Source organism: Triturus cristatus, chromosome 4_2 (assembly GCF_964204655.1).
Source record: "Triturus cristatus chromosome 4_2, aTriCri1.1, whole genome shotgun sequence".
In the NCBI taxonomy this organism is placed as follows: Eukaryota; Metazoa; Chordata; class Amphibia; order Caudata; family Salamandridae; genus Triturus; species Triturus cristatus.
Genome location: NC_140586.1, coordinates 826,133,700 through 826,160,355, shown reverse-complemented (window position 1 = coordinate 826,160,355; position 26,656 = coordinate 826,133,700). Strand labels below are relative to the sequence as shown.

General features: G+C 43.5%; 1 protein-coding gene across 3 annotated transcripts in view; it reads left to right on the top strand.

Annotated features, from left to right (window-relative positions):
* Positions 1 to 26,656, top strand: part of ERI3 (ERI1 exoribonuclease family member 3) — a 1,537,399-nt gene that overhangs the window by 396,924 nt on the left and 1,113,819 nt on the right. For all 3 annotated transcript variants that reach the window (XM_085602780.1, XM_085602782.1, XM_085602781.1), the window contains one exon: positions 14,777 to 14,893. In XM_085602780.1, coding sequence (XP_085458906.1) covers positions 14,777 to 14,893 — 117 coding nt within the window. The remainder of the gene's footprint in view (positions 1 to 14,776; positions 14,894 to 26,656) is intronic.

Here is a 26,656-nt window from a genome sequence, read left to right as displayed (position 1 = left end):
TGCAATGCTCTATGGATTAGTAATAGGGTTTTAACTGTAAACCCCTTCCTTATGGGGACCCAGTGCACTCTGAGAGATGATGACACATGGGTTCTTAGGGGTATGCTGAGTATCGTGCGAGCGGCCGCATTCTGGACTGCCTGCTGCCTACTAATCAGCTGGTCAGGCAAGCCCAGGTACTGTGCATTACCATAGTCCAGTCTAGATGTAATCGGAGCATGCCTAGACCTCTAATTTTCTAGTTGACAAAGACAAAGTGCAGAAACTTCCTCAGCATAGGTAACATGCCAAAGCAGGTCCCTACTATTGATTTCACTTGTGAAAGAAACGAAAGTTCCTCATCAAACTTAATGCCTAGATTTTTAATAGCATTAGTGTGGATAAATGGAGGAGAAGCATCCTTGTGCCAAAGGCCTGCCAAGGCACTTCCGATCTTAAACCGAAAAAGAGAAACTCAGTCTTTCCCGCATTGCAATTCAGTTGGTAGAGGGAAAGTCATTGGAAAATTTCGGTCAATTTCTAATTTTTTTAGCCGGGGAAATCTTCGTCCCTGCCCCATGAGAAAAGTAGCTGGTTGTCGTCTGCATAAGAGACTGCATTAGCTCCCAGAGTCTCTGCAAGGCATGCCAGGGGGGAAAGATCTATATTAAATAGTTTAGGTCTCGGGCCGATGTTGAAACAGACCGTTCCTTTTAGAAAGAATTAGCTCCGACGTGTTGCCCACCTCTTTGCAGCAAGGGTGCCTTCATCCCTAATGCTCTCCCAATGTCTCTATTGTAAAGTTGGACTGCCATAATTGTGTGCAGTGGGGGGCACTTCACACTCCTGGACACCAGTGCCACTTCACCTGCTTCTCTAATGAGAGCTACTGCCTTGCAAAGTCTCTTCTGCCCCTTGTTAAAACCCTCCCCTACCCTCCTTTCTGCCATCTCTCTGAAGCCGAACACTAAGGTGTCTCCCCTGCTCCAAATTCCCCCTCTGTTGGGCCATTAATTCAATGCCAAAACCAACACTGGCATAGCCAGGGTGCACTGAGCTCTACTACAAGAAAGGAATGAGTCATAATAGGGGTTTAGTTAGACCCTCACACCCCTGAGCACCTGTGCCGCTGGACCTGCAGCACCAATGACACCTACTCCTCTGCCCATTCCACTGTGCCATTATTTCTAGGTCTGAGGCCCATGGCAGACTGTCTACCTTCTTGTTTGGGGAAAAAAGGGGACAAATATTGTCCTCACCCCGTCCCGTTGCTTGTGATGTGGGCTCCAATACTAACAAGGAAAATGGCTTACCAACCCCCACCCCCTTTGTGCTAGTAACACATTATATGACCTTTTTGGCCTCTCTCCCTCCTTCCACCCTCTCGACTCACCTGAACTATATGAAAACAGAGGCTGAAGTTGTCAGAGTGTATGAGGACTAAGATGCTCATTTGCATTTAATTTTACAAAAAAAATTCCCATATTTTTTGTTAAAAGTAGTCATCCCTAAATTTTTTATAGGTACCTGGAGGTACCTCTATGTGAAAGTGAAAGTAGGGGGTCTAATGCGCTCTAATTAATGGAGTCACTTGTATTACTTTTTAGAGGTAATGTAAGGATGCTGAGGTTTGGAGAGTTTCTTTTTAATGGACTTAAAAATGCTTACACTGGGTACAGCCTGGTTAGCTATTACTATGCTCTGTTCTTTGAAAGCACTTGTTGTATCACATACAGAGCCACTGGAGTTATGCAATTTTGCAGCTACAGCATTTTTCGCATAGTTATGAATTTGCCACACCTGCCACATAATCCACCACCTGCTTCATAATCTGCAAATTGTAACAAACAAAAGTTGGTTCTAGCTCTAAAGGGTCATAAGTTACTAAAAATGTGGTGATGTGTGTGTGCGCAGTGTAAGGCCCTTCGCAAAGGTTACTAGGTCATCTTTCTGTTGCTTATTTCTGTAATTGGTTAAGTTGGTACTAATGAGGTCAAATCTTTGCATATGAAAAATTACAAAATAATGAAGTAATTAATACTAGCAAAAAATGTGCGGCATAATTAGTCTTTTCTTGCTGCATAATATGGTGTCCCCTGACACATAATTTGGTGCTCCGCCACATAATCCCAGTGGCCCTGATCATAAACACTAAATTATTGTGTGTCAGCCTATTTTCTACGTTCTGTAATACAATTGTGAAAAAATGCCTTGCATATTCACAGTGCCTTCTGTTACATGTTAGGACCTCATGAGACTATAAATACACAAGTCTCTATTCTGCGCTGCACCAACCAAGATTCAATTCTGACTCTGGTCACACGTACAGAAATCTGCAGTGATCACATTAACCAATTGACGCTTATATTGCGTGAAAGAGTGCATTTCCTACCAATTAGTTGAATCTGCATTTTGTTTACACTTATGGTGTGTGCTTTATTTTAAATGCATTTGCTTTGAAAGTGAAAATACAACACAATATTTATAGAATATTTTATTGTTATAGCCATGTCTTTGACCCTGGCCCCTCAGGGATCAGGATCACATTGCCTTACTTTTTATGCACTTCAACCTTCATGTAAAAGAAGACTGCCTGGAAACGCGAAAAATAAACTCTTACTTTCAAGCCATCTTCATTTACATGTACTTTACTGAGGCATTTGCTCCCCCTCCTCGCCCGAGAACACCGCCACAGACCCCCCAGTTTAAAGACCTCTGGTGTATTTGAATCTGGTTTGATGCTTGCAGAGGGTTAGATGCAAGATCTGTCCAAAGGCCCCTTGTGCCCTACCCCATGCACATGAACCTAATGTTATGTGCAGTGGGGTTGCCCACCTGAAGTAAGTGTTACACATATTTCTCTTGGAATATTATCAAAACACCCCAGGAATTAACCGAAAAAATAGGTTTAAGTGATGTTATAGTTAGGTGATGAAATTACAGCTAAACAAATATTTAAAAAAACAACCCTGAAATTTGACGTTATATAGTGTACTCTACTAATTTGCGCCCCTATAATGCGCTGCTTATAACTGCTCGTATTACATCACTCACAAAATGTTAAATGACATTGATGACATCTCAAATTACATAATTGATATTTCTAATGACGTCATCCAGTAATTGACAGTGTTCTGTAGGCGTTGTGTAATGCTGGTAATTCAACAAGCTTTCAATTTTCTTTCACCTGTCAAGTGATCCTTACGTAACATGTGGGTTTCATATCATATCTTGGAACCCAGCTTCATTTGGTGAATGTCACCCTGCTTTTACTGGTATTCACCCGCCTAACAGACAGAATGCCTTCATACACTTTAATGGGCTCACCCACTTTTTAAACCTTTAACACCCTACACAGTTCTTTCTCTATTCACCTCAAATGGATCACACCCTTAAAGACTTTGAGACTTACAATTTTAAATCACCAGGCTGACTGGTATCCATTTGGGACCAACAAGAGACCATCATCCAGGACCTATGGACAGAGCCATTTAGTGTGGTAAAACACTACACACATTCTTGAGGTGACCGGAATGGCATATAATCTTATTGCCATAGTTACAACCACAGTTTAAGTTAAACTATCTCTAAGTGGGCCACCCTTATATTCCGCATTATTTAACAATGTGCAGTCCCAAAATCTTCACAAACGTTCTGCAAATGAACATCCTCGCTTTGTAAAGGTCCACTTCATATGGAATTTCTATATAGCACTGTATAACAACCGGTTATTATGGGAAAGTACTCAGGCATCCACTAGGGATAATCTATTGTGGACTGCAGCTTTGGCTTTTCTGACAGATTTGTAATGATATGCTTTGTCCTTAAGCCACAACCTACTTAGCACCTTGCCTCTGCGGCCCACGCCAGGTGCTGTTATTCGTTTACCTTTTTATTAAGAACTACTACTGATTGCACTTAAAACTTGGTAGGTAAACTGTGCACCACCTAACTTTTAGCATGTGCAGCAAGACTTGGTTTCCATCTATGTAACCCCGGGGGTGCACTCAGTAATTATGCGCCGTATATGACTGAAAGCCCTTTATTAACCACTTTCTTGGTTAAAATCATGTAAGATTATGGAATAATATGAATAGTAATATAATGGATGATGTCATCAAAGATGTCACCAGTGATGTCATTTGAGATGTCATGAGTGATGTAATATGTGAGGTCTTAGGAGGTGCATGAAAAGGGCACATGTTATAGTGACTAAACAGTTAGTGGTGAATAATTTGAGTGGTTTGGGGAATTTAAATATTAGCTTGTCTCTCATTCCGTCACCCAACTATAACCGTACTTTAACCTTTAGTTTTTTCTGTGACTTTTTTATTTTTTACTTAAGAACATACCATGCCTAACTATAATGTCACTTTACCTATGTTTATTTGTAGCAAATGTATACATACAAATATATATGTAATGCATAGGCTGACTGTCATATACTCTGGCCCTCATGACTCCACTCCTTTTGTTACTGCTGCATATTACCTGTGATTCTTTGATTACTGCAGCACATTTTTTCCTATTCCAGCACTTCTAGCATGATACTTGTGTTGTGCATGAGCATTCCCTGGAGTGGGTCTTAGGGTTATATCTGCAATGAGAAATTCAGGGTGGAAATACAGTCCTAGAATGTTTAGAATTACTTTTTTTTCTAATACGGAAATGGACAAAATCCTCTGAAGCTGGTGTTCTCTATCTTTCCTAAACCCGTACACAGCATCTAATTAGAAAATATTCATGTCGTACTTGAGGGCTCTCTAATTAGCTCCGTCATGTATAGCAAAGAATATGGAGATGCAAATATAGAAATGTACATCAATTCATATTCAATGACCATCCCCGATCATTCTAGAATCTGATCAGATAGCCACTATATATCAAAAGAAAAGGGGACCACCTGCGGACCATGAGCAGTTAGTGCGACTTAAAAATGCCTAGTATTGTGTGTTGGCCACAAAAGTAACACCCCATGAAAGTGGTCTGTGTGTTCCATCAGTGATTTGTTGTTAGCGTTAAAAAGCAGTTTTACAGTCGAACTACCAGGAAGGGAGCAAACGTATTAGTGACTTGCTATTGTCCTTAGGAGGCGGAGGATCTTGGTATGGATTTGTCATTATCGTTAGAAGACCAGCCCCTGTTAGCTGCATACAGATCATGGGGAATGATTCCAGATGATAAAGGATTTGCCCGTCTTGTTCTTCCCCTCTAGCTTCTGTACTTGCTCCAGCGGAATGTGTCTTGGACAAGTAATTGCACTCACACGACAGTGACACATTAAAGATATTCACTGTAAAGCTATCCAGGTATAATCAACACAATACATTAGATTATCTGGAAAGAATATTTCTTTTTTAATGCTCTTATTAAGCAGTGTGAGTCTCTCTCTCTCTCTCTTCTCTTCTCTCTCTCTTCTCTCTCTTCTCTCTCTTCTCTCTCTTCTCTCTTCTCTGTGTCTCTCTTCTCTGTGTCTCTCTTCTCTGTGTCTCTCTTCTCTGTCTCTCTTCTCTCTTCTCTGTGTCTCTCTTCTCTCTTCTCTGTGTCTCTCTTCTCTCTTCTCTGTGTCTCTCTTCTCTCTTCTCTGTGTCTCTCTCTCTCTCTGTATGTATATGGGCAGATAGCTAGACAAGCCTTCTTGCCAGGGTGCCTGCTTGCCTGAAAGAAATGCAAATGTGTCCCACTGCTTAATATGCAAATGTGAAAGGTGCTTGGGAGTGGTGCTAGCTTGAATTGATGGAATCATTCGAAGCTTTGTGATGAGAAACATTTATTATTTTTGGGTGGTAGTGCAAGAGACTTACCTGCTGAGTGCTGAAGTGTTTGCTTTTGAAAAACAGCTAATTTAACTAAAATCATTATGTACAGTCTGGGTGTAACTATAAAATACATGTTTTGGAAGCACCATTTCATCTTAAACCTTTTTGCATGTTTTGCAGCAGTCAAATATCTTACACTGTGTGTAAACCAAGGTTAAAATAATGACTTACATATTTACAGTGCTTTCTGTCACAGGCTGTGATCTTGTGGTTCTAAACATACAGAAGTTACCAGTTGCATAGCTAGACCCTTTGCTGCCCGGGGCGAACCCTGAGTTTTCCACTCAGTGACGGCCATAGCTGGGGGGGACTGGGTGGGGTGCTGGCGACAGACGACGACAAGCTGAGGGGAGGTGTCAGATGTCAAGGGAGAATAAGAACAAAAAGTACCTTGCGCTCGCTGCCATCGCTCCCAAAAACAAAGTGCTGCCTCCCTTGCAATGCCACTGGAAGTTACTATTCTCCACTGCACCAACCAACATTTAACTCTGACTCTCTGGTGTGCATTAATTAACAGAGGTTTCATAATGTACTGTAGTGCATTTGCCACTGATTAACTTTTTAGAATTATTTCTCTTTTAAGCTGTGTGCTATTTTTAAGTAGGTATCTGAAGGTAGAAGATAAAAAAAATTACAGATTTTTTTTAACCACACCTTTGATCCCTCCCTCCCTCCCGCTCACTGACTCCACCCCATTGCATGCAGCATCAGTTCCCATACTTTTTTATTGTACTTTGACCACTGTATGTGTGTGTATGTGTATATATATATATTCACTGAAAAAACCATAGGTTTCACACATGTTATAGTTAGCTGGACATTTTACTGATAAAAAACCAATGAAATTCCCCCGTTATAGTTACTGTAGGCAACTATAACTCACGCGACCGCAATCCTCTGCTGATGCTAATACTGTATTTAGACAGTTATTTGCCCATGTCTTCTTCCATTAAATTTTAGCTATACATATATTACAAATATTTTTTTTTCATAAAGACACATATGTCATCAGCAGAGGATTACGGTCGCGTGAGTTATAGTTGCCTACAGTAACTATAACGGGGGAATTTCATTGGTTTTTTATCAGTAAAATGTCCAGCTAACTATAACATGTGTGAAACCTATGGTTTTTTCAGTGAATTTGCAAGGTTTTTTAAATGCTAATTCCTAACTATAACGTGTGTGAAACCTATGGTTTTTTCAGTGAATTTGTACGGTTTTTTTAAATGCTAAGTTACTTTACGCCATTTGTGGCGTGCGCGCCCACTTAACGCAGTTCGTTCCGTGCGCGCACGGTGCGATTCGCGCACCGTGCGCGCACAGTAAGCACGCGGTGCGCTTCGCGCACCGCGTGTCCACGTTACGCTAGATGGGCCATGAATGCACGATGCGCTTCGCGCACCGTGCGCACATGGAGGAAACATATGATGAGCATCGTTGTGACAGGTAAAATATATGTTTTGTTTTGGTATCATAAGCAATGCACAAATGTTGCCCTACGGGCACCATTTGCACACGGGGTGGGGATAATCTGGATATTTTTTTTATTTTTTTTTATTTGCTACCGTACGCGTACGGTAAGCGTAGTCGGCGAAATTTTCGAAAAAATTAAAATTGCCTTTTTTAACTTGGGGGATCGTTGGGGACTCCCTCGACATGGCTAGGTGCTTGGGAGCTGTCTAAACAGCCCCTTTACATGTTTTTGCACTTTGTTTTTCAACCCCCTGTCAGAGTGCGAGAGAGAAAATGGCGGCCGCCGCTTCCTGGTTTCGACCGATTCGAATGTTTACTAAGATCTAACGGCCAATCAGAATCGCGCTCGCGCACGTCACCGTACGCGTACGGTAAGCGCACCGTAAGCGCACCGTAAGCTGGCTCAGATATATATATTGATTTAAAGGCTATTTTCTCAGAATCTACTGAACAGATTTACACCAAACCTACAAAAGGCACTTCCTTGACCTGGGGACTACCTCTCTGCCAAATTTCATTAAATTCTGTTCAGCCGTTCGGGCTGTAGCTCTGTCTAAAGGTCCTATGGAAAAATGCATGGGAAAAACGCGTTTTGGGACCCCCCTTTTATCTCAGCCCCCGCTTGACGAATCCCCCCGAGACTTTCAGGGTAGGAGCGGAGCGTAGCGCCCCACCTATTTTGAAAAATTCGCGAGGATTCGTCGACCGGCGCCAAAGTTATTCAAAATAGAATGTTGCGGATTTCCTATGGAAACGTGGTCCTAACTATAACTACCTACTGGCGACCGCCAGTAGGTAATATGTGTATATATATACATATATATATATATAATATATATATATTTTAATCTGATTATATACATTTAGCTTTTGACAACTTTTTTGATTAGGCACTTGCCACTATTTCAGCCTCGAGAGTCAAACTCAATACCACCCTCATTCGCAAAACATATAGCTTTTGGAATCCGTATCTCTTGCATATGCTTTAAATATAGTCCTAATTTGGCATGGTCATATTATGTACTCAATCGTTTTTTGTTTACAATTACTATTTTGTTTCAATAACATCATGATTATTGTGAGCACTGTGAATTTCAAACGGAGCTACATTGAAGCTTTAAGAGGGTCTCTTTCAATTATGTGCTCCCTATGTAGTATTTTCTTTGTTTACCCTTCACCATGGCCGATCATGTTGCTGATTGGGCGCACTGTATTCAAAAGTGGTGGTCCGGCACCAGCGCGTCATGTGAGCAAGATCACGGAGGCGATCGAAACGCGTCTGGGGCGGACACTTGTCTGCATTATTTATGGGATGAATAAATCTACCATGCATCTGTGAACCCGCCTACCTGGATTTTGTTGGAGTGTGTGCCTGTGGTTCGGACCTGTGGTATATCTCCTCCTACCAATTGGTAGATCAGGACTTTGGTTACACACACATATTATATATATATACATACACACATATCTACTGGCGGTCGCCAGTAGATAGTTATAGTTGGGACCTATTTTCCATAGGAAATCCGCAACATTCTATTCCCAATAAGTCTGGCGCCGATTGACGAATCTTCATGAAATTTCGCAAACTTTTGGCCAGCTCCGCTCCGCTCCTACCCTGAAAGTTTCGTGGTGATTCGTCAAGCGGGGGTCGAGAAAAAAGGGGGTCCCAAAACACGTTTTCCCTATGCAATTTCCCATAGGAATTACACCAAATTTGTCAAAGAGGTAGTCCTCAGTTCAGACTCATGCTTTTTGCATAAATGGTGTGAATCTGTTCAGTAGTTGCTGAGAAAATTAGGGTAAAAAAGTTAGTGATATCTATGGCCGGGGAGGATCCGCTCACCCTACCCGCACCGTAAGCGCACCCTCCCCGAACAGAGCGCGCACCCTGACGATCACGCGCTGAATGCTAATTGGCTGTCAAGTGTCTGTCTACATTCGAAACTAGGAGCTGTTGGCGGCCGTTTTCTGCCTCGGTAGAAGCAAGGCTGAAAAAGCAAGGGGAATAAGTGTGTAAAACATATAAAGGGGGCAGAGTGGAAATACTCTGACCCTCTAGATCTGCTTAGGGGGTCCCAGAAGGACCCCCTGGGGCCCCCCCTTTTTTTTTTTTTTAATGGCGAAATGCGCGCAGGGTGCGTGCATCCTATCGCGTTGGGTGCACGGATTCTCTCGCGTTGTGTGCGGTTCCTAACGCGTTGTGTGTGCGGATCCAAAAAACATGGAAAAAAACATATAAAATAAAGTTTTGAACATAGTTAAAAAATATTTTTAAAAATATAAAAAAATGTTTGAAAAACCCAATAAAAACAAATAATATTTTTTAATTTTGAAAAGAAAGATTTAAATGAAAAAATAGGTTAAAAAAATGGTGTTAAAAAAGAATTTCAAAAAAACATAATTAATGAAATTGACACACTGAAATTGAAAAATATAGAAATCCAATGAAAATCATTAAACATGATATCTTTAGAGATAAGTTATAGATAGGAATTAGCATTTAAAAAACCTTTGAAATTCACTGAAAAAAACATAGGTTTCATGCATGTTATAGTTAGGAATTGGCATTTAAAAAACGTTTGAAATTCACTGAAAAAACCATGGGTTTTAGGGGCGTTCTAGTTAGCTGGACATTTCCCTCGTACAAAACCTTAGAAATTCCCCCGTTATAGTTATTTCAGCTAACTATAACTCGCGCCCCCGCAATGCACTGCTGATGACGTCACATATTACATCACTCATGACATGGTCAGTGACCTCACTGATGACATCACTGATGACGTCATCCAGTGAGTGTGTGTTTCTGTAAATTTTAAATATGTTTAATATATATATAGGGAAAAACCTATGGAAGAATGAGTGTGTGTATAAGTGTGTGAATGGATGATTTAGTAGGTGCGTGACTGACTCTATAAGTGAGTCATTAAACGTATCTTACTGCACACTAGTGACTAAACTGTGTGAATGTCTGTATCTGTCTGTCTGTTGTTGTATAAGCGGATGCATGGTTTTGTGAATAGCTATATGAGTGTCTCTATGGGTTATTGATTGGTTGTCTGAGTATCTGTATGGGTGCCTGAGTGTTTGTGTGGGTGGGGTGTGTGTGACTCTGTGCATACATGTGTGAGTGGGTGATTCTATGGGTGCATGGTTTTAAGAGTGCATCTGTGATGGACTGTGTGGTTGGTTGAGTGATGTATGGGTGTGTTAGGGATTGAATGTATATCTCAGTGGTACATGTGTGAGTAACTACATAGGTTAAAGGCAGTATATATGTGTGTAAGAGTATATAAGTGGGTATATGTGAGAGTGTGTGATTGTGAGAGTGGCTGTATGGATGAGTGTGTGCTTGTATCAGTGATTGTATAAGAGCGTAAGAATGTGGTACTATTTTTATGAGTAAGTGAACTTGTGTGTGTTCAACTGCATAGGTGAGTAAATGGGAGTGTGATTAATTATTTGCATGACTGACTAGGTGTGAGAGTACCTCTATGGATGATTGGTGGTGTATGAGTGTCTATGTAGGTATATAAATGCATATGATAGTCCTGTACTGAGTGACTGTAAGTATGAGTGACTGTACAGGTGAGTGAGTGGATGTGTGTGTAGATCTAAGAGTCAATGAGTGGGTATGTAGTTATTGGTATTGGAGTATCTATGGTTTTGAGAATGGACGTCTGAAATTTTGAATCAGTATATCAAAGGGTGTGAGAAGATGCACTGATTTATCACATGGATGACGTCATCAGTGATGTCATCAGTGATGTCATCAGTGATGTCATCAGTGATGTCATCAGTGATGTCATCAGTGATGTCATTTCAGATGTCATCAGTGATGTCACTGACCATGTCATGAGTCATGTAATATGTGACGTCATCAGCAGTGCATTGCGGGAGCGCGAGTTATAGTTAGCTGAACTAACTATAACGGGGGAATATATATATATTATCTACTGGCGCTCGCCAGTAGATAGTTATAGTTAGGACTGAGTTTCCATAGGAAATCTGAAAATTCTATTTTGAATAACTTTGGCGCCGGTTGACGAAACCTCGCGAAATTTTCAAAACTAATGGGGCGCTCCGTTCAGCTCCTACCCTGAAAGTCTCGGGGTGATTCGTCAAGCGGGAGCCGAGAAAAAGGGGGGGTCCCAAAACGCGTTTTCCCCATGCATTTTTCCATAGGACCTTTAGTCGAAGGTACAGCCCGAACGGCTGAACAGAATTACTTGAAATTTGGCAGAGAGGTAGTCCCCAGGTCAGGGAATTGCCTTTTGCAGGTCTGGTGTCAATCTGTTCAGTAGTACATGAGAAAATAGCATTTAAAAGCATATAAATATCTATAAGCACGCACCGTGCGCGCACCGTGCGAGCACCCTAACGTGCGCGAGCGTAATTCTGATTGGTGGTTACATGTTAGTCAGCGTTAAAATCGGTCGAAATCAGGAAGTGTCTGCCGCCATTTTGTTTGTTTTCAGTGCGAGAGTGAAAAAGGAAGGTGGCGAACGTGAAAAGGGGGCAGGGTAGAGAGTTCCTGACCCCCTAGCCTTTGTCAGGGGTCCCTGAAGGACCCCGAAGGCAGAATTATTTTTTTTTTTTTAAATCGCGGGGTTGCACGCACTGTGCGCTTACGGTGAAAAACTAACAAATATATAAAAAAAATAATACATAAATAAATTAGCATTTAAAAAAACGTACAAATTCACTGAAAAAACCATAGGTTTCACACATGTTATAGTTAGGTGGATATTTCACTCGTAAAAAACCAATGAAATTCCCCCGTTATAGTTAGTTCAGATAACTATAACTTGCGCGACCGCCAGTCTATCACAAGGATGATGTCATCAGTGATGTCATGAGTGATGCCACTGACCATGTCATGAGTGATGTAATATGGGACGTCATCAGCAGTGGATTGCGGGCGCGCGAGTTATAGTTATCTGAACTAACTATAACGGGGGAATTTCATTGGTTTTTTACGAGTGAAATATCCACCTAACTATAACGTGTGTGAAACCTATGGTTTTTTCAGTGTATGTATATATATATATATATATATATATATATATATATATATATATATATATATATATATTATCTACTGGCGGTCGCCAGTTGATAGTTATAGTTAGGACCGTGTTTCCATAGGAAATCCCAAAATTCTATTTTGAATAACTTTGGCGCCGGTTGACGAATCCTCGCGAAATTTTCAAAACTAATGGGGCGCTCCGTTCAGCTCCTACCCTGAAAGTCTCGGGGTGATTCGTCAAGTGGGGGCCGAGAAAAAAGGGGGGTCCCAAAACACGTTTTCCCCATGCATTTTTCCATAGGACCTTTAGTCGCAGCTACAGCCCGAACGGCTGAACAGAATTACGTGAAATTTGGCAGAGAGGTAGCCATAAGGTCAAGGAAGTGCCTTTTGCAGGTCTGGTGTAAATCTGTTCAGTATTTCCGGAGAAAATAGCATTTAAAAGCATATATATATCTATACGCGCGCAGGGTGTGCGCACCGTGCGAGCACCGTGCGAGCACCCTAACGTGCGCGAGCGTAATTCTGATTGGTGGTTACATGTTAGTCAACGTTCGAATCGGTCGAAATCAGGAAGTGTCGGCCGCCATTTTGTTTGTTTTCAGTGCGAGAGTGAAAAAGGAAGGTGGCGAACGTGAAAAGGGGGCAGGGTAGAGAGTTCCTGACCCCCTAGCCTTTGTCAGGGGGTCCCTGAAGGACCCCGGAGGCAAAAAAAATTATTATTTTTTTTTTTAAATCGCGGGGGTGCGCGCACAGTGCGCGCACCCTGAAACCCCCCCCAAAAAAAATCGCAGGGTGAAAACCCCCCAAAGAAAACAAAATAATTTTTAATACGTAGTTTATTGTAAAATAAATATATAAAAAAATTAATAGGTTTCACACACGTTATAGTTAGGAATTAGCATTTAAAAAACCTTGCAAATTCACTTAAAAAAACCATAGGTTTCACACATGTTATAGTTAGGTGGATATTTCACTTGTAAAAAAACAATGAAATTCCCCCGTTATAGTTAGTTCAGATAACTATAACTCGCGCGACTGCCACTCTATCACAAGGATGATGTCATCAGTGATGTCATCAGTGATGCCACTGACCATGTTATGAGTGATGTAATATGTGACGTCATGTGCAATGGATTGCGGGCGCGCGAGTTATAGTTATCTGAACTAACTATAACGGGGGAATTTCATTGTTTTTTGTCCGAGTGAAATATCCACCTAACTATAACATGTGTGAAACCTATGGTTTTTTTAAGTGAATATATATATATATATTTCTTTTTTTAAAGGCGCGACTTCAGGTTTGACAAAGACCGCTTGCGCGGTCGAAACGAGTTACCTGGTTGTGTGTGGACAAAAATAAAATCTCTCTAAAGCTACCCAGAGTGTGCCGGAGTCTGTTTCGGATTGTGGAGCAGTTGTTTGTAAGGGGATGTGTATGTGTGTATAGATATATATCACATTTTAAGCACAGTTAAATGGGAAATACTTTATTTACTCTTGTCATAAAAATACTAAACCATTTTCTTGTAAACTGTCTCCTTCTGTGCAGATTCTCAGTGCTGGTAGAGTTAGGCGAAGACTTTGACTGTTTTCAGGTCTTGGTTTTGACAATACAATTGTGAAACAGACCTCTTGTCTCTAATCAACTTAAAGTGGGCTTTTTGAGACTACCGTTTTCAATTATTGATTTATTTTGACCAGCGTCTTTCGGCCATTGGCTAGAGACTTGGACAATCACATATTGACCCCGCCATTGGCAGTATTTCTCTATCACATGATGCTGTTAACTCTTGGGTCTTTTTCTTCCGCCTCCAAGAGAGTACCATTTGAGGAACTACTTTATTACAACAGGCAACTCTGTCACTTCCTCAAATCTCATTTCCACACCTTCGACTTTTCCCCTTTCGTTCAGTCCTGCTGGCTGCCTCCTGCTCTCTCCAACAGTACGTTCCTCTGGTTTCTCCTTTCTGTACCTCCCAGTTTGTTTCACTACTTGTTTCTCCTACCCGCCCTTCCTTTCTGGTAGCTCATACATGAAAGAATCTGTATATCGAAGGCTCACTTGACTTCAGTACAGTCCTCTCTTTGTTTCTATGTCAAACAAAGCAAGGGAACGTCATAGACCTTCCTTCCTTTCTTTGTCATGGAAACTACTAAAGGACTACTATAATTAAGCCTATCCGGTCACCCGACCTTTATTTCACATAGAAACAAAAACAGAACTTTTATCAATTGGAAACCGCTTAACTTAAAAACTTTGTAAGTAGTACCAAGTTTCCACCACTTTCCCAATGCACAACCCTGAAATAAAAGTAGAGAATGGCTTTTTGGTTGTGACATACTGTTTAAGTGTCTTCTATCAGGGTGTGATTCGCAATAAAATCTAAAAATTAAAGATCAGTTAAGCCTTGTATTAAACTAGATCATGCAATGTTTAAGTTAGATCATGCAATGTTTCTCTCTTATTAATTTGCAGGAAATAATTGAATTTCCAATCTTGAAGTTAAATGGAAGGACGATGGAGATAGAATCTACTTTCCACACATATGTGCAGCCCGTAGTGCACCCTCAGTTGACTCCCTTCTGTACAGAGGTAAGGAATTTCGCATGTGCAGTGATTCAGGGAGTAGGCTTGGAGTACAGGTGGTTTGGCAGAGAACGTGCCAGGACAGGGATTATCAAGCTTCTGGGTTTCTAAAAGATAATGTGTACTTAAACTCCACAAATGTTTTACGGCATGGGCAAAGTGGGCATTGCTCAGGGCCCCCACCTGCCAAGGGCTCTCTTGTGAAAGTTAACTTTCTCTTTATCTCTCTATTTCTCCATCTCAACCTTTATTGTTTTACCCACTATTATTCAGTATTATGGATGTTTGGATTAGCAGAAATCGGGTAACAAAATGCAAATCTGTTTCGGTCATGGGCCCCTAAAGCAGGTCGTGTCCTTGGCACCCAAAATGCTTAATTTGACACAGGGCGGCCTGGTGCGACACGCTTTTTGGTGTCCCCCCACCTCCCCCCCCCCCCCCCATCACTTACTTCTCCACGGATTCCCTCACTACCATCCTCCAACAGTGCCCATCATCTTTCCATAGCCCCGCTATCACATGTCTTTAAATATGTTTTATAGTGCTTCTCATACAAGTGTAGTGTCTCAAAGCTCTTAACATCACACACACATTATACAGCGGCAATGAGTCATACATGTGTAATTCAGTCTAAAGGAAATGTTACATGAGACATTGTGGATTACAAGGTGTAGGAATGATGTCCTCCATACCAGTAGGCAGTATGGTGTAAGAGTGTTTGGTCTGAGGAAGTACAAACGCAGGATTTAAAATGTACCATGGTGGTTGGCTTTACTATTAAGAATACATTTCTACCCAAACAAATTCTTTTTAGCAACATTATGATAATGAAAGACTGGAGAAAAAAAAAACATAACATTCTGACCTCTACCACGCAGTTTGCATGCAACTGTTTGATGACAGTTCAAAGCTCACTGTGCCACATTAGAATTGTAACTGATGAACTGCAAGTAACAAAAGGATATCTATGGCAAAAGCATTAACCCACTGAGGTATCCACTTAAAATAAAGATCTGCATGGACCACTTTCTTTGCAGCAGGCATATTGACACTCTTCTCTACTCTATGATGAATCAAAACTGCCATTAGACAAAACTTGGCTCTCTCCAGCAGAAACAATAATCACCAGAGTTATCCTGACATTTTATTGTGGCCTAAAATTGTGGGACATGCAATGAACTCTGTAGCAGGTGCTTTTAAACCCAAAAGATGTTTCTAAGCACAGTGCCCCCGAGCTCAGCGCCAGCTGCAGCTGCACTAGTCGCGCATCCCTAATGCCTGCCTGAGTTGACATTGACTAGCTCATGTCTAACCATGAAGTAAAATAATAATGGATAAGCTATGTGCCTTCACTGTTTGATGGTGCATAAAAAGTAGTGGTTGGCGAATTTCACTCGTGTGATTTGCCTTACTTTACACAACTGTTTATACAGCAGTCACTGGAATGTCGGGAATTGCTTTGTAAATCCCATTAAAGTCAGAGACCCTTTGTGCCTCAGAAAATCTTTGTAGAAACATAGGGGGTCATACATGGAAATTCTGCTCCCGTGGTTTTAATTTCTTAAATATAACTGTTTCCAAAAGGTAAATTGGCTTATTCTGAAGTAGTGAGCGCCACCTGAGATTTTCAATATTCCCAACAAATAAGGAAATTGGCTACTTTCAAAGCAAGATACATAGCTTTAAAAAACAGGAGGCTGTGTAGAGGACAGTAGAGCTGCTTGAGGATAGGTGTTTTGTCATAAAGTTCCTTGCTTCTCATATTAAGCAATATGTGGTACAGTGGCGGCTCCTCCTCTATGGCGGAGCGTCGTCCCTTCGATTTAAAAAAAATGGAAAAATAAAATGATAAACCAATTAACATTTTATTTTTCTTTCCCTCCTGGAGCCAGTCGAGTCTGGACAGGGCGGGACCATGATGACCGGAGTAGTGGAGCACTGTAAGTGCGCATGACAGTTTGGCCGGCCGTCTCAGGTCGGCCAACCAGTCATGCGCAGTTGGGTTTCTCCAACCCAGCTGTGCTGCACTGCTGGGTTGAAGAAACAGCACAAACTCCCAAGCACGGTCTGTGCTGCAAACCGAGCCACTCAGACCAATTCTGGTGCTGCTTGGATTGGTTGGCGAGCCTGTGCTGATGTGCCAGGGACTGCTGGGACATCATCAGGAGAGAAGAGGAACACTGAGGCGGCAGAATAGGTAAATTTAAAAAAAAAATCTTATGTCCCTAATCCCCCATGCCGTTAACCCCCCCTCTCCCCTCCCTTCCCCCCACTTGAGTTTTGCAGCCGCCGCCACTGTTGTAGTATGCCTTTCTGCCTTTAGAGGTGCATGTGACAAACTGGGGTGATCACTTTGAGCCTGTGATCTGCACTGCACAAAACCAAGGTCTGCACAGTTGTGGTGAAACCTTCGGCAGATGTGTCTGGTAATGTGCTTGGTCGTTGTCATGCTTGCATACAGAGTGAACCCCAGTAATGTTATTAATGAAACCCTGGGAGAGTAGCCCCATGGAACGAGAGGCTGCATAGACTTGGCGATTTGAGGCTGGCAAGAGAGTCAAGTTAAGGCAGCACTAGTACTTAGGGGTGACAATAGAAAGATTAGGAATCAGTCTTCTGATTACTGTGTGGCAGAAGGGCGAAAGCGCACGTACCTGGGTCCGCCAACTGGTTAACTGCTTTGGACATGAAGTGCACTGTTAGCTCGTTCTGGACATGTGGTGCACTGGTGCACTTTTGACTGTTCTGGACATGTGGTGCACTTTTGACTGTTCTGGGCATGTGTTGCACTGGTAACTGCTCTGGGCATGTGTTGCACTGGTAACTGCTCTGGGCATGTGGTGCACTGGTAACTGCTCTGGGCATGTGGTGCAATGTTACCTGCTCTGGGCATGTGGCGCACTGTTACCTGCTCTGGGCATGTGGCGCACTGTTACCTGCTCTGGGCATGTGGTGCACTGTTAACTGCTCTGGGCATGTGGCGCAATGTTACCTGCTCTGGGCATGTGGTGCACTGTTACCTGCTCTGGGCATGTGGCGCACTGTTACCTGCTCTGGGCATGTGGCGCACTGTTAACTGCTCTGGGCATGTGGTGCAATGTTACCTGCTCTGGGCATGTGGCGCACTGTCGGGATGACGGGCTGGCGGACCTGGCCGTATACTGTGTGTAATGTTCTAGTGTGCAGCAGAGGTTTTAGTTCAGGTTTACCTTTAAAGTTTCTGCCTGTGTTAGTACAGAGACGCTATGTTGCTTTATTGTCCGCTTTTGTTCACTGCTTTTCCCACAGTTGTTTTCTGTTTCATTTCCCTTCTGGCAGAGTTTGCTTTGTTCTTGTATGTGTTTGGTGACGTTGCCCATCTGATTGCATGTCCGGCTTTGTTTTGCGGCTCCATGTAATTATGTTTCTCCTACCACGAGTCTTTGTTTCTGGCCATCCATGCTGCCCGCTGCTTTACAGTGCCACGTTATGATTTTTTTCTCACGTTGCCTTTTCGATATCCTTCTTCAACAAGTTGCTTCATTGTGACTTTTCGAACTTCTTGCCTCCCACCTGTATAAATCCTTCATGTAATATTGCTTTGTCGTTGTAAGGTAATGTAGCCCCTCGGTGCCCTTAGAATGCCTTGCAATGAGCTACAGGGGGTCACAGAATGTTCTGAGTACTGTCTAGGGTATGCCAGGTGTGTGAAGTTTAGAAGCTTGAGAGCCAGGTCTGCCTCCAGACTGGGGCATCATGTCCTGTACCGACAGACACTAGACCAAGGAGCAGCCACTTACTGGTGTGTGTGTGTGTGTGTGTGGCTGGGCTCTGGAGGACCAGGAGAGCGGTCTAGTGACCTCCAGCTTTCCCAGAAAGATCTCTTTCAGGTCTCGCCTATGCAGCACGCATGCGCTGCATAGGAGGGCCTTTAGTCGTCGCTCTGCTCATTTTCAAGCACACACTTGTGCTTGTGGCGGCATCCACCTTGCGGGAGCGAGCAGGGGCGCGCCACAAGCACGAGTGCAGTGCTTGAAAATGAGCAGACTGCGCACGCACGCACCACTCCTGGGCTCACCTCCTGCTCCCCCTCTCTCTCACGCAGATAGGCAGAACAAAAGCAATTCTAAAACATAGCTGTTTTTTCAATGCTCATGTCTGCCTCTGAAACCGACCTTGGTTTACATTGGATAGTTTATTAATGTTTCCACATCAGAAACATGTCACAAAGGTTTCACTGTTAAACCAAATCTTTTATTTCATTACTGACAGAAGGTAACTTGAACACACTTCAGTTTAATTCTGTTGGGACTCTGTCTGCTGTTCAATGAAACCTCCTAGATTCCGAGTTTTGTGACTGCATGCTTTTAACGTCTTGTCTTGTGACAGATGACATTGACATAGACTCCAGGTGGTGTAAATTAAGTTAGTTCAGGCTGGTGACTGGCACACGTGGTGAGCTGAGAAATACAGCCAGGTTTCACAGGACAAGTCAGTACTCAAGATTTCACCAAGCGCACACGCACCTGAACAAACTGGGCATCTAGATAAAAGGAGCGTAAACGGACTGAACACCGGAGGCAAACTTGTTTCTTTTCTTTGTGAGCCACTCTCATTGCAGGCACAACGTGTTTTTTTTTTTTTATTAAAGGAGCATTGCGCTTTAATGCGCTTTAAATGTTATTGTATCTAATATTCGGCCTCTTTCTGCTCTTCCATGTGCCCCCTTCGAGATCCTCTTCTCCATCCGCATTCTGCCAGCACCCTTCTACCCAATAATCGTCCAACACAGCCACCACGTCCACCACCATGTCCACCACTTCCACCACCACCACGTCCACTACGACCACCATGTCCACCAACACGTCTACGACCACCATGTCCACCAACACGTCCACCACCACCATGTCCACCACGTCCACCACCAACACGTCCACCACCATGTCCACCACGTCCACCACATCCACCACCACCATGTCCACCACCAACACGTCCACCACCACGTCCACCACATCCACCATGTCCACCACCACCACCACCACGTCCCCCACCAAGTCCCCCACCAAGTCCACCACATCCACCACCATGTTCTCCACCAAGTCCACCACCAAGTCCACCACCAAGTCCACCACCACCACCTAGTCCACCACCATGTTCTCCACCAAGTCCACCACCAAGTCCACCACCAAGTCCACCACCAAGTCCACCACCACCACCTAGTCCACCACCATGTCTACCACATCCACCACCACCACTACGTCCACCACCACGTCTACCACATCCACCACCACCAAGTCCACCACCACCAAGTCCACCACCAAGTCCACCACTGTGGAAATATGGATTTTTCTGGTCAGTTATGTCCCCTATCTTGGACCCCAACGGTTCTATGTGCATGTTACAAGTACATGTATGTTCCCTCCAGTTCCAGTTATGAAGACGCAAATACATGTGCGTCCACCGTTAACATGTCCTCTTTCAGATCCGCCATGAATGGGCCGGATATTCCATTCCTAAGTACAAAAGGCCACCGCCTTTATATGGTTCACTTATGCCATTTTTACAGTCCAGGCAAGTAGGCCCTGATTCTGTCATCAAGCTTTCCTTGCTTTCTGTCTCTGAAGCTCCAGTCCGAGCCTGCATCTGTGACCATGAACTTTGTCTCATTCCCTGCGCAGCTCACGATGCCTGACATCAGCTTGCTGCCTGCCAAGAACTGTATTTCACCTTCGAAATTATCTGCTCCGATCCCTGCCCAATGCATTCCTGTCTAGTAGTTTAAGTAAACATTCTGCCAGCTACCGAGCAAAGGCCCGGTTTCTCTGTCTTTATGCAAGTAATTCATAGCCCTGTTACTATGGAAGATTCCTGCCCTCGCATCTAGTGTAGACACTTAGACGCTTGTACACGCACTAACAGTCAGTATAGAATAAGATTCTACTCCAAGAAGGCCTCTCTTTTGGATAACTTAGTTCTTTAAACATAGGATGTTAGATATGATTTGGGATTAGGTTGACTTGACCCTCCAGACATCTGTCGCCACATGTAGAGCTAAAATGTCAAGTCCCCTACACCCCCTAGCTGCACGTCAATCACACGTCATGCTGCTGCGTGCGCATTTCTGCCAAGTATTTCTGCTGACATTGCGAAATTCTTTCATGAAACCACCCCATTATGACATCATGCCTGATGACGTTCCTTTGTTACGCCCAATCACGCCCATTTTCAGCTACGCATGTAAAATGTTATCTTTGCTATCAATTGTCACGCCTCTCACATTTACTTCACTGTAATGCCTATTGTATAAAAGTGATTAATTATCAATAATGTATGTACTTCACTTCCTGAACCTCCGTGGTGATGGAACTTGGAGGCCACGATTTCGAAATCGTCCATTAGAATAAAGCCCATTCTGAACCTCTAATATCACGGATTTTGCCTCTTATTTACTGAGCTATTTTTATTATGTTCTGTATCAAATTAAGTCCCGGTAATTAAATTATTTACCACACCACCACCACCTAGTCCACCACCATGTCTACCACATCCACCACCACCACTACGTCCACCACCACGTCTACCACATTCACCACCACCACGTCCACCACCACCACCACGTCTACCACATTCACCACCACCACGTCCACCACCACCACCACGTCTACCACATTCACCACCACCACGTCCACCACCACCACCACGTCCACCGCCATCACCACGTCCACCGCCATCACCACGTCCACCGCCATCACCACGTCCACCGCCATCACCACGTCCACCGCCATCACCACGTCCACCGCCACCACCATGTCCACCACCATGTCCACCACCATGTCCACCACCATGTCCACCACCATGTCCACCATCATGTCCACCACCACGTCCACCACAACCACCACCACGTCCACCACATCCACCGCATTCACCGCCACGTCCACGTTCACCACTGTCACCACGTCCACCACCACGTCCACCGCCATCACCACGTCCACCGCCATCACCACGTCCACCACCACCACCACCACGTCCACCACCACCACCACCACGTCCACCACCACCATTAACTGTGACTGGTAAAGTGTCACCGGAGGGCAGGGGTAATAGGAGTGTCAACCGCGGCTGTACATGGATCATTTAAGGGTGCATTGGGTGCAAGAAGACGGAAATAGGGGCTAGAAGACCCAAGATACATTTTGAAGAGGCGCAATGTCACAGGGGCTCTTGTAAAAGCACTCGCAGCATCTCTACCTCACAGTGGCATACCTGCACGAGCAACTCACTCAAAACAAGCCCTGGCATAGCTAATAGGTCTCGCCTTTGGGACCTTATAAGTGTTTAGCCATGCAACACTTGATGTTGTTGCACCAAGGATATTGTGCTGGATAGCTAAACACTTATAAGGTCCCAAAGGTGAGACCTATTGGCTATGCCAATGCTTGTTTAACTTTAGGTCCTGAGGCTCCCATGCAGACGAGACCAATTCCACTGAAGCTAGAAGATGAAACTGGAAACGCCTTTGTAATCCAGGGACCGGAACCAAGGGCCAGATGTATGACCATTCCAAATTGCGACTTGCGCTCAATTGCGAGTTTCAAATTGCGAGTTGCAATTTGGAATACACAAAAGTATCGGAGACACTGATTGTGATTCCCAATGGGGTCGCAAAATGCGAGGCTCATGAATATTAATGATCCACTTGCAATTTGCAACGCCATTGGGAATGGCTGGCCCTCCCAGGGATGGTGACCTGCTGGGCTCAGCAGACCACCATGTCTGGGACTGCTTGTCAATAAAGCAGTTTAAAAAAAAAAAATGCAACCCATTTTCCTTAAAGGAAAATGGGATGCATTTAAAAAAAAAGAAACTTTTTCGTTTCATTTTTATGAGGGCAGGTAGTGGTCCCTTGACCACTGCCTGCCCTTAAAAATATTTTTAGAGCAAGTCCCAAAGGGGAAGGGGTCCCCTGGGGACACCTTCCCATTTGCGACTCCATTACCACCCTCTTGAAGAGGGCGGTAAATTGGGATTGCGGTCGCGAAACATTCATACATAGTCGCTATTCCCCTTCCTAATAGCGAGTTTCAAAAGACTATTTTGCGAGTCGCAATTTTTTGCAAGTTGCAAAAAAGTGTTTGTACATGGCCATGTAGATTTTTGCGTGCACAAACGGGTCGCAAACCCGTTTGAGCATGCAAAAACTGGTCATATATATGGCCCCAAACCTTTATAAAATTTCTGAAAGTTGGTGGCCTTGCAGGGTTGATCTAGAACATGCTAAACTGTAGTTCTTAACACCTGTATTTAGCTGGAAGACCCTTGAGAACAGCATCGCCAGCACAGGTCTTATCTGGGCCATTCACCCCCAATATTGATAACAGCTAGTTCTCACTCGGTGCTGACAGACCATCATTACAGACACATCACATCTAGAATTTTCACACACTCGAGCCGGACTGGGAACCTCAGGCTGGTGCCTGAAATAATTTCCTGGGGATGATGTAGAAAGTGACAGAGATGCCAGCAGGGCCCCTCTCATAGCAAGCATTGGCAAAGCCAGTAGATCTCGCCTATACAAGAGCTATTGGCTTTGCCAATGTGTTTTAGCCATATTTTACAGCAGTGTGTCTGCTGTTTAGCCTCGCTAAAAGTTAGTGGCGTTTGGAGGGTCGGAGAGTGGAATGGCAAAGAGTGGAATGGCAAAGAATGGAGTGACGTGTATTGGAATAGCATAGAGTAGAGTCGCGTGACGTACAGTGGAGTGGCGCTGAGTAAAATAGACTGGTGTAGAATGCATTGGCATATAGTGTTGCGGAGTAAAGTGATGGAGAGAGCATTGGCTTAGAGTGCAACGGCATAGAATTCAGCAGTGTACAATGCAGCGTCGTAGAATGCAGTTGCGTAGATTACAGTGTTGGATAGTAGACTGAAGTGGCACAGAGTAGAGTGGTGCAGGGTAGAGTGCCATAGAATGCAGTGATGTAGAGTGCTGCTGAGTAGAGTATAGTGTAGAGTGCAGTGGCAGAGTGGAGTGCTGCAGAGTGAAGAAATGAAGAGAAGAGTGATGGAGATTAGAGTGTTGTAAAGTTCAGTGGCGTAGAGTGCAGTGTTGCATAGTAGAGTGCAGTGTTGCATAGTAGAGTGCAGTGGTGCAGAGTAGAGTGGTGCAGAGTAGAGTAGAGTGTAATGGCAAAGAGTTAGTTACAGTGGAGTTGCATAGCGTTGAGTGGACTGGTGTAGAGTGTATTGACATAGTGTTGCAGAGTATAGTGGCATAGAGTGCAGCGGCATAGGATTCAGTGGCCTACAGTGCAGTGTTGTAGAATGCAGTGGCGTAGATTAGAGTGGTGCATAGTTGAGTGCAGTGGCTTAGAGTGGAGTGGTAGAAAGTAGACTGGTGCAGAGTAGAGTGGCATAGAATACAGTGGTGTAGAGGGCAGAGTAGAGTGGCATATAGTGCAATGGCGTAGAGTGGCGCAGAGTGGTGGGGCATAGAGTGCAGTGGTGTAGATTGCAGTAGTACAGAGTAGAGTGGCATAAAGTTCATTGGAGTGTAGTGTGCAGTGTTCCAGAGTAGTGTGTAGAGTGGCGTAGAATGCAGTGGTGTAGAGTGATAGAGTGCAGTGGCATAGTCTACTGGGTGCAGAGTAGAGTGCAGTGGCATAGAATGCAGTGACGTAGATTGATGTATAGTGCTGTGGCATAAAGTATATTGTTCCAGAGTAAAGTGAAGTGATGAAGGGTAGAGTGAGGTGGCATACAGTGGAGTGGTAAAGTGCAGTGGCTTGGAGTAATGGTGCAAAGTGGTATAGAGTGCAGTTGTGCAGATTAGATTTGTGTGGCATACTCTGGATTGGCATTGAGTGTAGGTGCGTAGAGTGGAGTAGCACAGTGTAGAGTGAAATCGCCTAGTGTATTGGCGTGAAGTGGCATAGAGTGAAGTGCGGTGTGGAGTTGTGCAGAGTAGACTGGAGTGGTTAAGAATGCAGTGGTGTAAAGTAGAGTGGTGTAGAGTAGAGCGGTGTAGAGTGCATTGGCCTAGAATGGAGTAATGCAGAGTAGAGTGCAGTGGTGTGGTGCAGAGTTGAGTGCAGTGGCATAGAGTGGTGTAGAATAAAGTGGCGTTGAGTGGAATATGCATGGGGTGGTAGCACACTTCCATTACACACAGCACATCTTCAACTAAAATCACCATTATAACTGCGCAGTCATGCAGTTTTATTGATAAAAGTATACAGTCCACAAATGATGTGTGTGGAAATGTCATCAGTTTGTGTATTGGTTAATTTTGATCGTTTTAAAATATTTGGTTCCACCACACTTTAGAATTAACCAAAAATATACGTCATTTGGGGTTTTCTAATTCTGAAATATCTGCACAGTTCATTTATAGACATTTAAATGTTGTTGTGTGCTAGAAAAAAAATAACATTGTAAAACCTTCTTCAAGCACTCCCCAGAGCCAGCATGATTGTCACATAAATCCTCTCAGTTTGAAGTCAAAGCAAGGAAAGTAAACACCAAGCTGCCTGGAAGAGAGAGCCTGACATTTGACCTGTATTTAAATGCACAGCAAATGTGATAGGATTAGAACAAGATTTTAAGCCCTGTTTACAGAAATCGCCCCCTAGTGGATGAATACAGTAAATAGGGTTTGGACAAGGGAAGGGGCAAACTCAAGCTGGACAGCCTAAAACCAATAGAGTCAGAAAATAGAAAGCAAGCAAATGTGAGTTACAAAGCAAATGGTAAACAACTGGTGGAATGCATTCCCAGCAAAGCTTTCCGAATGTCCCCAAGATGTCCTTAGCAAACCAGACAGCTGCGCTTTCTGGTAGGCTTCTAGCTAAAAAAACAACCTCCAAAGACTTCAACTCAGCATGGAAATGCCTGGTTTATAGACAGGCAATTCGGGTCTGCACACACAGTACCTAGTACCTTTAGTAAAATACAGAACTTCCAGCTACTTCAATGAAGTCACCCAGTTAACAGTTCATAATCGTCTGCAAATCGTCACTACTCAAAAGTCAGCCCATGACACCTTACCTGCTGAGCACGCACTCAATAAAAACACAGAATCTTACAAAAACAAGGAAACATGAACCTCTCCAAATCAGTAACTCACCGCACACCTGTGCAGCCCAGCAATCCTCTGCAACTAAAGACCCCCAACATAACCTATCATGTGTTCCGCAAGACAGCGCCGTGATATCCGTCAGGATGAATGTTGCGCTTTACAAATAAATAAATTAAAAAAAACTAACATCAGTCCACGTGAACACACACACCAGCAAATGACTGATAAATCACTAGAGCCGTGCACCCAACTTCCTCACCATCTGCAACCAAAACATACATCCGTCGACCCTCTCATTCACACACAGTGCTGATGAGTGCAGCATACAAACTAAAACTCACTCATTTTACATACCCAACAATTGCACACATGTACTGCGCAAAAACAACAGTGTTCGCCAGGCACAAGTCCTATAAATAGAAGTGAGGGGAATAACCAAGTTAGGCAGCATGCAAGTGACATCACTTCACATGACATCACACGAGGCATCACATGAAATGGTATTACAACCCATGACCTCACAGGAAGTGACATCACAAGAAGTGACACCTCAGACATATGTTTAGCAGTACTATCACAAGTACATTTGAGTTAATTACAAGATTTAACTAGTGAGGTTTGCGTCAGGTTGTACCAAAAAAGTGATGCAACCCCAACACAAAATCTGGACCTCAATTTATACATTTGTTTTTTAAAACTCTGCCAAAAAGAAATTG